The 14,439-nt window shown below is 40.8% G+C and overlaps 1 protein-coding gene across 1 annotated transcript; it reads left to right on the top strand.

Annotated features, from left to right (window-relative positions):
- The first annotated feature begins 5,448 nt into the window (after positions 1–5,448).
- On the top strand, positions 5,449–14,207 carry LMOD2 (leiomodin 2). The gene is made up of 3 exons (XM_033193304.1): positions 5,449–5,873; positions 11,741–13,093; positions 13,640–14,207. Exons 1-3 carry the CDS (start codon positions 5,601–5,603, stop codon positions 13,664–13,666), a joined length of 1,653 nt encoding a protein of 550 aa, XP_033049195.1. The 5' UTR covers positions 5,449–5,600; the 3' UTR covers positions 13,667–14,207.
- Positions 14,208–14,439: the final 232 nt, after the last annotated feature.

Here is a 14,439-nt window from a genome sequence, read left to right as displayed (position 1 = left end):
TACTGTTAGGCAACTATGGCTATGGATGATGCTATGGGGTAATGTTACATCCACCTAACACAGATAGTAATAAAGTCCAAAATTCTTTGACATGGCCTAGAAAGCCCTTCAAATAAAGAAATATTCAATAAGTATAAGCACCTACTATGTGAGGGCATGATACTGGGGGCTATTAAGAGGGGGGAGGGTTACATACCAAAGCCATTTTTAAAAAGTAGTACATGAATCAGGGCCAGTTTCTGCCTCATCTCCACCTACTCTGCACCCCTATGCCAAACAGTCTGGTTTTTGTTTTTGTTTCCATACACCTGTCTATTTGCCCAGAAGCTGCTCTTTCGGCCTGGAAAGCTCTATCTGATTCTGCACTTTCTCCGACTCCATTCATATAGGCTATATTGCTTCTTTATCTGTGCCCCATGGTTCTTCCCTCCCTGGCGCCTGGCTAGAGGCATCACTGCACTATGTTACTGTCAGCTGTCTGCCTCTCCCAGGAGTACGAACTCCTTGAGGGCAGAGAGTAGATCAATTTCCATTTTCTGTTTATAATCCCAGCTTCCAGCACAGACTTGTTCCATACAAGGTAGTTGGTAAATGTGTGTTGACTAACCAAACCAACAAACAAATGATAGTATTTTCAGGAGGAAACCAAAAGGGAAAAAAAAAAAGTTGAAAGAGGAAACTCTGTTTTCACTAAAAAGGGAATCACCAATATATTGGGAGATAGTATGCATCTGAGTGTATCTGAATATATCTCACTGGGAAGCCAGAACTACGAAAAAATTCTCCCCCAATGCAGATTTTTTTTTAACAAAAAATATTAACTGTCAAAAGGCTTGGAGTATTATTGACTGTAAAAGCAATTCTATCCAAAAACATAATGTGACCAAGTAAAAATCTCAAAATACAAAATGCTGATGCTTGGAACATATAGGTGACTGGATTTTTTCAATGTAGACAAGGTTTCAAGGAAAACTAAATTATTCACCATATTTAATTCTAGTCAGGGTCAGGCAGATAGTGTTTGATCACTCAGCAGAATTGTATCCAGGAGAGTTAAAGCTTGTGAAGGATACTTACAGGAGGAACCAGGAATTGAACCAACTCATAAGATCATTAATGAGTTGTGATTATTATTATAATCGGAGTGATTTGTAACAAATATACTAGGATATCTAAATGACTACTGTTTTTAAGGTAATGTCTTTGAGAGACCATAATGGTCTTTTCCAGTGAAGCTGCCACATAGCAAAAACACACACAAAAACAAACAAAAGGCATTAAGCCTTCTCTTTTGGAGCCATTTCAGAGTCACTCATGGGAAACGTAAGATTTGGGGGGGGGGGGGGGGGCAGAAATCCATGTGAGACGATATTCTGGGTTGTTCCAATGACAAAATTTAAAATACGTTGATTTTTCAAGAGACTAGTTTCAAAGCAATAAAAAGGTTTTTCTGAAGATTTGAGTCATCCAACAATGAAGTGAGCTTTTGAAGATGTGCTATTTTCACTGAAGATGTCCAAGCAAACACCAGATGATCACATATAGAAGTGATAGAAAATTCATGTATTTCAAAGTCCTTTTGAAATCTGATAATCTGTGATTCTAAAATATCTGAATACTAACTGTATATTATAGTCTGCATGTATTGAGCCCAGGTCTATGTTCAAATGTTACCTTACTACAGAGATCTTCCTAGATGAAATTTTACCCCCATAATCTTCCTTCCCTTTTACCCTGCTCTAGTTTTCTCCAAAGAACTTCTATCTAATATGTTCTATATTTACATGTTTGTCTAGATATTGTCTGTCTCTCCCAATTAGAATGTAAGCTCTACAGAGGAAGGAACTTTGTTGATTGTGTTGACTTCTCTAACCCAAGCAACTAAATTAGAATCTGGCATGTAATATGTATTTTGTCAATTGTCCAGTAAAAATCAGCAAAAAAAAAAAAAAAAAAAAAAAAAAAAAAAAAAAAGATGTTACAGAACGATTACAAACATGAGAGAGACAGGGTAAAACACAATTCCAGTGTTTCTTTGCACATATTTATATACCCTAAAACTTGCACAGTAGTCAACATATTACATGTGGCCAATATATAATTGTTGAAAGAATGAGCTCATGCTATCATTTAGACATCTTTTCTTCTTTATTTCCCAAAAGCACATCGATTTTTACATGGTTGTAATCCTTATTCATCTTTTTACCTACAATGTGATACTACATCTGAATGACTCATCTTATGCATCAGATCTGGCTATCATGACTTGATGTCATTGCCAAAAATCAAACCCTTTCAAATAAAAAAGATGGGCCCTCGCTGAGCTGAGGTTACCCAAAAGCATATGCTACAGGATGTAAAAAAAAAAAAAAATGAACTCATTACTTCTAATTCGATAATCATCTCTTCCATTAGCATCACTGAAGTGTCATAGTTATTTTTGGAGCAGAATACCATAATGAGTTAAGATCAAAATAGTTACCCAAAACATTCTCACAAGACAGCAAAGTCAGATAGACTTATGCACATCCTGATTTCAAAACTTATTATAAAACTACAGTAATTAAGACCATGCGATATTGCATAAGAATAGATATATAGATTAACAGAACAGAATTGACTGTCTGGAAATAAACCCTTGTATTTATTGTCAGTTAATTTTCCATAAAGGTGCCAAGGTAATTCAATAGAGGAAAGGATAGTTTTTTCAACAAATGGTGCTACGACAATTGAATATCTGTGTGCAAAAAGATATATTTGGGCCAGGTGTTGTCACTCACACCTGTAGTTCTAGCACTTTGGGATGCTGTGGCGGGGGCAGCACTTGAGTCCATGAGTTTGAAACCAGCCTGAGCAACATGGCAAAACACTATTTCTACAAAAAATAAAAAAATAGTAACTGGGCGTAGTGGCTTGCCGTCTGTAGTCCCAGCTACTCGAAGGCGGTGGTGGGAGGATCACCGGAGCCCAAAAGGTAGAGGCTACAGTGAGCTATGGAGTGCAATAGTGCCATTACACTCCAGCCTGGGCAACAGAGTCAGACCCTGCCTAAAAAATAAAAAATAAAAAAGATGAATATATACCTTTAAAAAATAAAAAATAAAAAATAAAAAAGATGAATATATACATACAAATAAGCCAAAATGGGTAGGAAACCTAAATAAACCTAAAACTATACAACTTTCAGAAGAAAATATGAGTAAGTCTCTGTGACCTTGGGTTAGACAAAAATTTTCTTTTTTCTTTTTTCTTTTTGTGAGACAGAGTATTGCTCTGTCACTTAGGCTAGAGGGCAGTGGTGCCATCTTGGCTCACTGTAACCTCTGCCTCCTGGGTTCAAATGATTCTCCCACCTCAGCCTCTGGAGTAGCTGGGATTATAGGCATCTGTCACCATGCTCAGCCAATTTTTTTATGTTTAGTAGAGACAGGGTTTTGCCATGTTGGCCAGGCTGGTCTTGAACTCCTGGGCTCAAGTGATCTGCCCACCTCAACCTCCCAGAGCACTGGAATTACAGGCATGAGCCACCATGCACGGCCAGAAAAATATTTCTTAACTATAACACCAAACAATACAAGAAAAAAATTGATAAATTGGACTTGGACTTCACCAAAATTTAAAAAGTTTGCTCTTCAAAATGAACCAAAAGACAAGCTCCAGAATAAAACAAACATACACCTAATAAAATATTTGTCTCCAGAATATATAAAGATTCTTACAACTCAATAATAAGGAGATAATTAACCCAATTTTAAAATGGACATAAGTGACAGATTGAGGCTGCAGTGAGCTATGATCACTCCACTGCACTCCGGCCTGAGTGACTGAGCAAGACCCTGTCTCAAAAAAAAATTTTTTTTAAAGGGGGAGGTAAGATTTGAATAAATATTTTCACCAAAGAAGATATAAGATGGCCAATAAACACATGAAATGATGAACATCATTAGTTACTAGGGAAATGAAAATTAAAACTATCATTTGACACCCTCTAAAATGACTATAATAGAAAGACAATCAATAATAGGTGAGGATGTCAAGAAACTGGAACTCTCATTCATCGTTGATGGGAATGTAAATTGGTGCAGCCATTTTGGAAAACAGATTTTTACAGTTTCTTAAAAAGTAAATTTATCATATAACCCAGTAATTCTGCTCCCATATAGCTACTCAAAATAAATGAAAACCTGAGGTCACTCAAACACTGCATGTAAATGTTCATAGAAACTGTATTCATAGATAAAAGCTAGGAACCCAAAACTAGAAACAACCCAAATATTCACCAGCTGCTGAAGGTATAATCAGAATATCACGTACTATACATGTATTGATAAATGTATTTTTGTTTGCATTAATATTTTAATAGATTTTACATATCTATAAAATGGTATATTTATGAAGTCCTACAAACTATGGGTTTATTTTAACATATATATAACAAAACGGTCATATATACTTTCTTTTTTTAATTTGTGCAAATGTATGGAGTACATAAGAAAATTTGTTGCATATGTATATAATACATACTGATCAAGTTGTATATATAATTTCAAATTAACATCTCTTCCATTTTCAGGCCAGGTACAAATCTGGGCTCAGATTCTGGCTGTCTTACTTCTTAGCTTTGTGCTCCTGTGCTAGTAACTTAACCTCTCTGAGTGTGTACTAGTAAAGTATGGGCACTAATGTACCCCTTACAGGATTGTGGAATTAAAGGAGATAATGCTTAGCACTGGAATGGCATAGTGTCAGTCGTTAACAAATTATACCCAATACTATTGTTTGTCTTTTTAGAGTTTTATTTGCAAGTCTAGTTTTTCACTAGTAATCATGGTGAGAAGGAGGAAGCATTTCGTTCAGTGGAGAAAGATACCTCTCTGTACTTTCAGCTCTCTGACTTCTGATGTTTCACTTAATCTCTCAATGCCTCAGTTGCCAACATCTATAAATGAGAATCATGTTATTCATCTCACAGGATTTATGATTAGAAAAACGTATTAAAGTGCTTTGTAAACTGCAAAGTACAATAAAATTATGAAATATTATATTATTATGACCTTCTGTCCCCATCAGTAGCACCCACAGTATGTTTATAGAAGAACCAGAACAACTACCCATGGAGTACTGTGGAGACATTTCTCAACCCTAAGATTATAATGAAAAAATCTTTTCATGGCCATGGTGGTGGCGGCAAGTCATTTTCAAAATAAATGTTATTCCCTTGTTGTTTGAATACAAAGTGAGAAGAACTATGTTACTCCTTATCTGAAACACTCTCTGCCTGTCCTCAGGAGCTATCGGGCTCAGCTAAATATGGCCCTGGCCAGTATGTTAATAATCCCCACTGGTTCTGAGACCTCCATCCACCACCGAGGTGACATTCTTTGTGTTCAAATGTCTAGCTGACGTCTGATGCTTAAAACAGCCCATGCTTTCACCCCTCTCTGCATTGTCACAGCCCTGTATCACCACTCTTAAAAGGCTCCCGCAGCCACTCCTAGCACCAGTTGTTGACCAGTCTGCCACTTGCCTCCCTGCCTGCTTCTGGCTGCCTTGAATGCCTGGTCCTTCAAGCTCCTTCTGGGTCTGACAAAGCAGGGACCATGTCTACCTTTGGATACCGAAGAGGACTCAGTAAATATGAATCCATCGATGAGGATGAACTCCTCGCCTCCCTGTCAGCTGAGGAGCTGAAGGAGCTAGAGAGAGAGTTGGAAGACATCGAACCTGACCGCAACCTTCCCGTGGGGCTAAGGCAGAAGAGCCTGACTGAGAAAACCCCCACAGGGACGTTCAGCAGAGAGGCACTGATGGCCTATTGGGAAAAGGAGTCCCAAAAACTCTTGGAGAAGGAGAGACTGGGGGAATGTGGAAAGGTAGGCTTTCGGGACTTTTCATCGGCTAACCCCACCTCCCCATCACCCCATCCCAAACCTAGACACTTGTTTTCCCTAACTTCTCAATTCTAATCACTTGAATTTTTCTAGAACCCATTTATACTTGCTACTAAATAATTTTTCAGGCTGAAATAATCATGTAAATGCTATGGTCACCCAATGGATCATAATATGTAAAATTCTTAATTGGGGCTCTTTGATTACAAATAGAAAGCTCAAGAGGAAAATAATTCACAACCAGTCTATGGGATTCAATATTTTGCCAAACATAAGTCTTGTTGGAGCTATAAGTTGGTAATGTTCCTAAGATATATATGTACGTATAGCATGTATACATTTTTTTTTCAGTTAAGTACATTTATTCTCTCCTATAAAGACAAAAGTGGGAACGCTGGTTGCTTTGACTGTGATAGTAGCTATGGTGAAATAGTTCTGTTCCAACACCAAGAAGTGTGGGGTGGTGGGAAGTACATGACACTGAGAGTCACGGGGCCTTGTTACGAGTCCCTGCTCTGTTCCCATGTTGTTAGACCTTGAACAATCACTTCAGGGTTCGCTTTCCCTCTGGACATCGAGGGAGTTAGAGACAGTGTTTCTTTTGTGAATCAAGAACCCCTTTGAAATTTTGATAAGTTATGAACCGTCTTAAAATAGCCCTGGGTTTGTGCAAAATACACAACTTTTGCATAGAATTTCAAAATGATAACACATCCTGAAATCCATCTGAGGACTCAGGGGCAGCACAGATGATCTTTAAGATTTCTGTCTCCTTTACGATGGTGATCCTGAGATTAGTAAATGTGCTTATATCAGAGCTCAGGTCTGTGAATCTCTTGTGTACTGCCCAGTAAACAGTTACTTTGAATTTGCCAAATGAGTCATTACCAGCAGGAAGTCCAAAAGACTACTATTCTCTGGGAAAATAGTAATGATAATAAAGTGTCCATATAACAAAAAAAAATTCTTCCGGAATTATGGAAGAACAGAGGTCAGGAGAAACAGTTTAAAATCCTTGCACTCTGTTAGAATCATCTAAAGTCAAAATGGCCTAAAGCCAATGGCAAGACTTCCACAGTACTAATCTAGGGCTGTTAGATGATCTTGATGATAGGGTTATGTGGGCCACAATTGCAGCAAGATATGTGTGAGTTTTGTCCATGTCAATCATTGCAGGAAGGGCCACTGGGATCCGGCCAGGGTCTGCCAAGGCCATGGTATTGAGCAGCTAGAAGGGATGTGTTAGAAGGAAGGACACATACAAGTCAGTACTTGGGCAGGTCAATTCCTCCACAACCATTGTTTTAAGAGGGAATTTTTTTTCTTTGATGTGATAATGAGTGTCAAAATAATAATAACATTATTATCACAATTATTTTAAACTCTCTAATAAAACTGGCCGGGTATGGTGGCTCACGCCTGTAATCCCAACACTTTTTTGGGAGGCTGAGTCAGGGGAATCACTTGAGCCTAGGAGTTCAAGACCAGCTCTGGCAAATAGTAAGAGCTCATCTCTAAAACAAACACACAAACAAAAAAAAATAGCTGGGTGTGGTGGAACATTAGCAAGTGGTAGTCCCAGCTGCTCAGGAGGCTGAGGTGGGAGGATGGCTTCAGCATGGGAAGTTGAGGCTGCAGTGAGCTACGGTTGTGCCACTGCACTCAGCCTGAGCCACAAACCGAAACCTTGTCTCATTAAAAAAAAGACAAAAAAAAGAATAAAACTGTCTCAGAATATCCAGGCTATACAACCAGTATATCAATAACCCAACAAAGACTTTTTAATGTCACAATGTGTGATAGTGGTGGAAGCAAAGGGCAAAACCTGTCGTCAGCCGGACGAACCCACCTGATCCTGCCAAAGGTTTTGCTGATCCCTGCTAATGGCTTATTAGCTCAGTTAGAGAGGCTGCTGTGTTGATGAACTTCAGTTTCTTTCTAGGCTAGTTAACTTTTCTCCCAGTACTTTCCCTGCTGGCCAGCTCTCTGTAGTTGCAAGGCGTGATGAGCAGGAGCTTGCTGATGGAGGGTGCAAATCCAATTCCCACAACAGGAAAACTCTTCATACAGCTGTGGGGTGGCTGGGGGAGCAAGGTAGATGCATAAGCGAAGAGCCGTAAAGTAGGGACCCTGAGAAGGAGCGGAGGGTCTTGATTGATTATCAGGCGGCTGGCTCTGTAAAGGCTTACAAAAAGCAGATGCAACACCTGTTGAACTGCAGCCTTTCTGCCCACCTGGGCTTACACAAACTTAGGCCACATTGGAGCTCCCAGGGACCCCAGAATCCCAATGGTCTAGCTTCCCTATTGACAGTGGTTAAATCTCAGCACAGGTGCCAATGAGTTTCTCCCATTATGTCACTTCATTCTTAACTTTCTGCACTGGAGAACTGAGACAAGGCGAGGTTAAGAAATTCATTAGAGGTTAATAGAATTGTTAATTACATAGACCTGAAAATTAAAGAACATTTCAAAATTGTGGGTGCCTAGTCAGCAGCATCAGCATTACCTGGGATCTTCTTAGAACTGCAAATTATAGCGCTCCCCTCAATCTGATGAATGAGACACTCTGGGGATGGGGCCCAACAATTGGTGCTCTCACAGGTGATTATGACACACAGTAAAACTTAAGAACCGCTCAACTACAGTTACCTCCTGAACAACATGGGGGTCAGACCAACCAACTCCTGCCCCTGCAGCATCCAAAATTCATGTATAACTTTTGACTCCCCCAAACCTTAACTACTAATAGCCTACTGTGTACCATAAGACTTACCAATAACAGGCCGGGCGCGGTGGCTCAAGCCTGTAATCCCAGCACTTTGGGAGGCCGAGACGGGCGGATCACGAGGTCAGGAGATCGAGACGATCCTGGCTAACACGGTGAAACCCCGTCTCTACTAAAAATACAAAAAACTAGCCGGGCGACGTGGCGGGCGCCTGTAGTCCCAGCTACTCGGAAGGCTGAGGCAGGAGAATGACGTGAACCCGGGAGGCGGAGCTTGCAGTGAGCTGAGATCCGGCCACAGCACTCCAGCCTGGGCGGCAGAGCGAGACTCCGTCTCAAAAAAAAAAAAAAAAAAGACTTACCAATAACATAAGCAGTCAATTAACACATACTTTGAATGTGATATGTACGTACATAATAGGGAGGTGATCAGGAGAAACGAACCGCCACTCTTCTTATTACCTGATTTGTTTTCTAAGTTTGCTAACATTCCCCTTCTCCTTGTCCAGTCCCTTGACATCTCATCTCCCACCTCCTCATTCTACACCCTCCTTCCCACCTCCATTCTTCAAATAATCAGCGTTAATGCCAAAGCAGTGGCATATAGGAAATCTGTCATAAAACAGGCGCCCTAGGGACAGAATATTTTATAAAGTAAGCAAAGTCTGTTTTTTGCATCCCTTCACCTCACCTCTGTAGACACATTTTCCCCTTCTGTTCTTCTTTCTGCAGATGTCCCCCACCTAGGGTGACTAATCATCTCAGATTGTCCGGGACTGTCTAGATTTCATGCCTAAAATCCTAGGGAACCCTTCGCACTCAGGCAAACTGAGAGAGCTTGTCACCTTTTTCCTGTGTCTAGTCCTAACTCTCATCTGTGGTTAACCAATGTTAACTTAGAGCCATTCGGTAAACAAATAATTATTGAGCTCCTACTACATGCTAAGCACTGTACTAGGTGAGCAAAGCAGACATGGTCCACTGCTCTCAACAGCTAACTGTCTGCTGGGGAAAACAAGTGACCAAAATAAAGAGTGACAGGTACTTTATTGGGGGCGAGTACAATGCTACAGGAATGTATCGGAGGGATAATTGGAGGGGATGTCAAAGAAGGCTTTCTGGGAGAGCTATCATTTAGATGCCTAATGACAACTCACAGTTTCAGGTATTACCTGTCCAGGTACATTACGAGGGGAAAACAGATCTTGCAGATAGAGCCAGAGGGTCTTTAAAAAAACCAAAGGGAATGAAATGTAATGGTGTCATACAAGGCTGTATACCTTGGATTTTGAGACAGGCCCCTTTCCTCCAAATACTAAAACAGCTAAAAATACATACAAACACATGAACACACATAGCTTTACAGGGACTAGAATTATAAGGAATTTGGAGTGGAATGGGGATGAGGAGAAGTCAGCCCACAATTCTTTCCTTCTCGGGTTAATCAATTTGTTTCACTGCTGGACAGGGAAGGCTTCCTCTCTCCCCTCGCATATGCCCGCAGACTTGGCTAGAGCCACACTCTTTTTCTTATGTTGTTGCAGTGCGACTTGCAGCCAGCTGCCACCAAACCTTTCTCTCTCTCTCTCTCTCACACACACACACACGCAGACACACAGAGTATCTGTCTCTCTCCCTCTCTGCTCCTCAAGAAGGGAGTAAAAGGGAGTAAATTAAGACTGGACAAGTCATCCCAGGAGTGGCTGACCCCTTCCCCAGGCCATCGCTTGGTGCCTGCCACTCCAAAGAGTGGATAACTGGAGGCTATTTTGTGACAGCAACTGGGCAAACAAGCCTGGAGACAAGTGCAGTGTTTTCCAAAGCTAGATCCACATGCCTCAGGCAGCGGGCACCCTTGGGGTGAGAAAAAAGTTGCCAATATAGAGAGAAGAATCAGGGCTTGGAGGACAGGGCAGGGTCTCAGGGCTGCAGAAAAGATAAAGAGAAAGGACTAAAAAGACAGTAGGAGAAAAAAATCAGACTCTGTCAGCAATTTCTAGACATTTATTTTTGTAAAAATCAGAAAAGATAGCAAGAAAAAGAGAAACAAAGGGTCACTTGGGCTTCTTTGTACAGCAAGTCTTGTAAACAGGAAAGACAAAAATAGAATGAAATTGTGTTTGTCTGAAAGCCTTTCATAATTGATACATGCTAAATAATTTAAGATCATCAAGCTGGGGCAATGGCTTGCTTCAAGATTTTCTACTGTTCTCTGCTGTTCCATCCACTTTACTGATTAGAATCTAGTGGGTGTCAAGGGTGATTACCTTTCCCACCTGGTCTTCTGCTGTCTGTCTCATTTAACCCTGGACTAGATGGAGGTTTCAAGGTGAGCTTCCCAAAAGGGTGACCTGAATGTTTCCTCTGCATCGAACTGGATTTTGACCTCCTGCTGTCCTGAGCAGCAGCCCTGCCTTTAGACTTCCCTTGCCCAGATAAGGGACAGCTACAGAGGCAGCTCTCAGGTGATTCAGAGAGTCTCTGAATCCCTGTGCCGGCTCTACCGCAGAGGCAGATAAATGCTGGAGGAGCAAATGACAGCTCTGCTTCTGTCTACACTGAGGCAAGGCCTGGTAGAGAGTGGTTGGCTTCTGTCACATCTGCTATGGATGGCAAATTTGGGAATTTTTGAGCATTAAAAAGGGGAACTCATTAACATATTCTGTATTTTTGTTGTCATTTGATTGCTTGAGATGGAGAAATAAGAAAGGACAGAGTGATTCCAGAAGGGAGGGCTGAATTTGCTACATTGTAAGTAAATGGAGAGTTAATCAGTAAGAGTCGGTCCTCAGGAGGTGGACAAATTTATCAAGGTTTTCCAAAGCTGAAGTTCTGATTTATTTGTTCAGATTGGCAAAATGATTATATAATTTTATTCAATAAGTTGAATTCTGGATATTCTGCAGAAAACAAGAGAAATTTTGTAGAAAAAGCTATTGCTCTTTATTGCAATAAAATGTCAGCCTTGGTCATGAGAACTAGACAGATCAGAAGCAGAGGACTGTTAACTTTTTTCCTTATAAACTTATGTCACTTGCCATGTGCTACTTTTGCAAGTTAAAAAATGTACTTAAAAATGATATCATTTTTAAGAAGCTTAACGATGATATCATACTCTTTAGGTTGCAGAAGACAAAGAGGAAAGTGAGGAAGAGCTTATCTTTACTGAAAGTAACAGTGAGGTTTCTGAGGAAGTGTATACAGAGGAGGAGGAGGAGTCCCAGGAGGAAGAGGAGGAAGAAGACAGCGAGGAAGAGGAAAGAACAATTGAAACTGCAAAAGGGATTAATGGAACTGTAAATTATGATAGTGTCAATTCTGATAACTCTAAGCCAAAGATATTTAAAAGTCAAATAGAGAACATAAATTTGACCAACGGCAGCAATGGAAGAAACACAGAGTCCCCAGCTGCCATTCACCCTTGTGGAAATCCTACAGTGATTGAGGACGCTTTGGACAAGATTAAAAGCAATGACCCTGACACCACAGAAGTCAACCTGAACAACATTGAGAACATCACAACACAGACACTTACCCGCTTTGCTGAAGCCCTCAAGGACAACACTGTGGTGAAGACGTTCAGTCTGGCCAACACGCATGCCGACGATAGTGCGGCCATGGCCATTGCGGAGATGCTCAAAGTCAATGAGCACATCACCAATATAAACGTCGATTCCAACTTCATAACAGGAAAGGGAATCCTGGCCATCATGAGAGCTCTGCAGCACAACACGGTGCTCACCGAGCTGCGTTTCCACAACCAGAGGCACATCATGGGCAGCCAGGTGGAAATGGAGATTGTCAAGCTGCTGAAGGAGAACACGACGCTGCTGAGGCTGGGATACCATTTTGAGCTCCCAGGACCAAGAATGAGCATGACGAGCATTTTGACAAGAAATATGGATAAACAGAGGCAAAAACGTTTGCAGGAGCAAAAACAGCAGGAGGGATATGATGGAGGACCCAATCTTAGGACCAAAGTCTGGCAAAGAGGAACACCTAGCTCTTCACCTTATGTGTCTCCCAGGCACTCACCCTGGTCATCCCCAAAACTCTCCAAAAAGGTCCGGACTGTGAGGAGCCGTCCTCTGTCTCCTGTGGCCACACCTCCTCCTCCTCCCCCTCCTCCTCCTCCCCCTCCCCCTCCCCCTCCTTCTTCCCAAAGGCTGCCACCACCTCCTCCTCCTCCTCCCCCTCCTCCACTCCCAGAGAAAAAGCTCATTACCAGAAACATTGCAGAAGTCATCAAACAACAGGAGAGTGCCCAACGGGCATTACAAAATGGACAGAAAAAGAAAAAAGGGAAAAAGGTCAAGAAACAGCCAAACAATATCCTAAAGGAAATAAAAAATTCTCTGAGGTCAGTGCAAGAGAAGAAAACGGAAGACAGTTCCCGACCTTCTACCCCACAGAGATCAGCTCATGAGAATCTCATGGAAGCAATTCGGGGAAGCAGCATAAAACAGCTAAAGCGGGTAAGTAACCAGAGAACAGGCACGGGGCACAGGCACAGTCAATGAGTTGTCCTCCATTGCATGGTGGCACCAAAGTCACCTCTCACAATACTTATCAGTACTTCAGTACTTTCAATATTTTAGTATGCGAGAGCAAGCACACCAAGTTTGAAACATTAGGAGCAGGCACAAAAGTGAGCACATTTCCATTTGAGAGGAACGTCTGGGCCACTTTCCCAGCCTCTCAGTCACATAAGGGCCAGGACCATTTTAAGACACTCCAGGACATACATGTCCCAATTCCCTTAAGAAGAAAACCAGGGAATATAATCTAAATTCCAAAAGGATTCACCACTTGTCAAAAATTTTACCACAGAGTTGTGATTGATTTGATACCTAATTTATAACATAAAATGTATAACATGGTAACAAAAATTGTAACCATGCAGCAATAATCAACCTATGCTTGAGTTCTTCTCAGAGGATACTGCTAGAGACATATCCTACGGATATTTTTCCCTTATCATATGTATTGTTTCATTGAGAGAAAATCCGCTATTTTTGTAGGTGGAAGTTCCAGAAGCCCTGCGATAAAAACACGATCTTTAGAAGAGGATGCAGAACTGTTCAGTGGTATTACACAAAATGCATTGTGAGATGTTTCTAAAATAACTTCTTCAATTCAAAATGATCCCTGACTTTAAAAATAATCTCGCCCATTAATTCCGAAGAGAATCTTAAGAAACAATCAGCATGTTTCTTCTGTAAATATGAAAATAAATTTATTTTTTATGTTGTGAGATTTGTATTGGCAAGAAGCAGTTAACTTAAAGATGCTCTTCCTATCTCTGGATGTGTTGGTAACTCCGACTTGTAATGAGTTCATGAAATGTGCTGTTATTTTTGTAATCTCAATAAATGTGGATTGAAGTTTTTTCCCTTTTTTTAAGCCAAACTAATATTTTTCTGTGACTTGATACATCTGTCAGATTTTTGTAATCTCGATAAATGTATATTGAAGTTTTTTCCCTTTTTTTAAAAAGCCAAACTAATATTTTTCTGTGAGTTGATACATCTGTCAGGTGTGTATGTAACATTACTGGATATTAAAAAATATTACATTCTCACCCAAAAAGGGTTTGGGTCCTAAGCATTTGCCTTTCTTTGTTTCCTCTTGTTCAAGAAAATCTGATCAGATCTCTTTCTAAAGGACTGCAAGCAAGAATTTTTTTTATTTTTTATTTTTTTGAGACAGAGTCTGGCTCTGTTACCCAGGCTGGAGTGCAGTGGCGCAATCATACCTCACTGCAGCCTCAAACTCCTAGGCTCCACTGATCCTTCTGCTTCAGCCTCTGGAGTCCCTAGGA

Source organism: Trachypithecus francoisi, unplaced genomic scaffold, assembly GCF_009764315.1.
Source record: "Trachypithecus francoisi isolate TF-2019V2 unplaced genomic scaffold, Tfra_2.0 Lachesis_group4, whole genome shotgun sequence".
NCBI lineage: Eukaryota > Metazoa > Chordata > Mammalia > Primates > Cercopithecidae > Trachypithecus > Trachypithecus francoisi.
The sequence above is the reverse complement of the archived record's forward strand: the minus strand, read 5'-3'. Positions and strand labels throughout refer to the sequence as shown.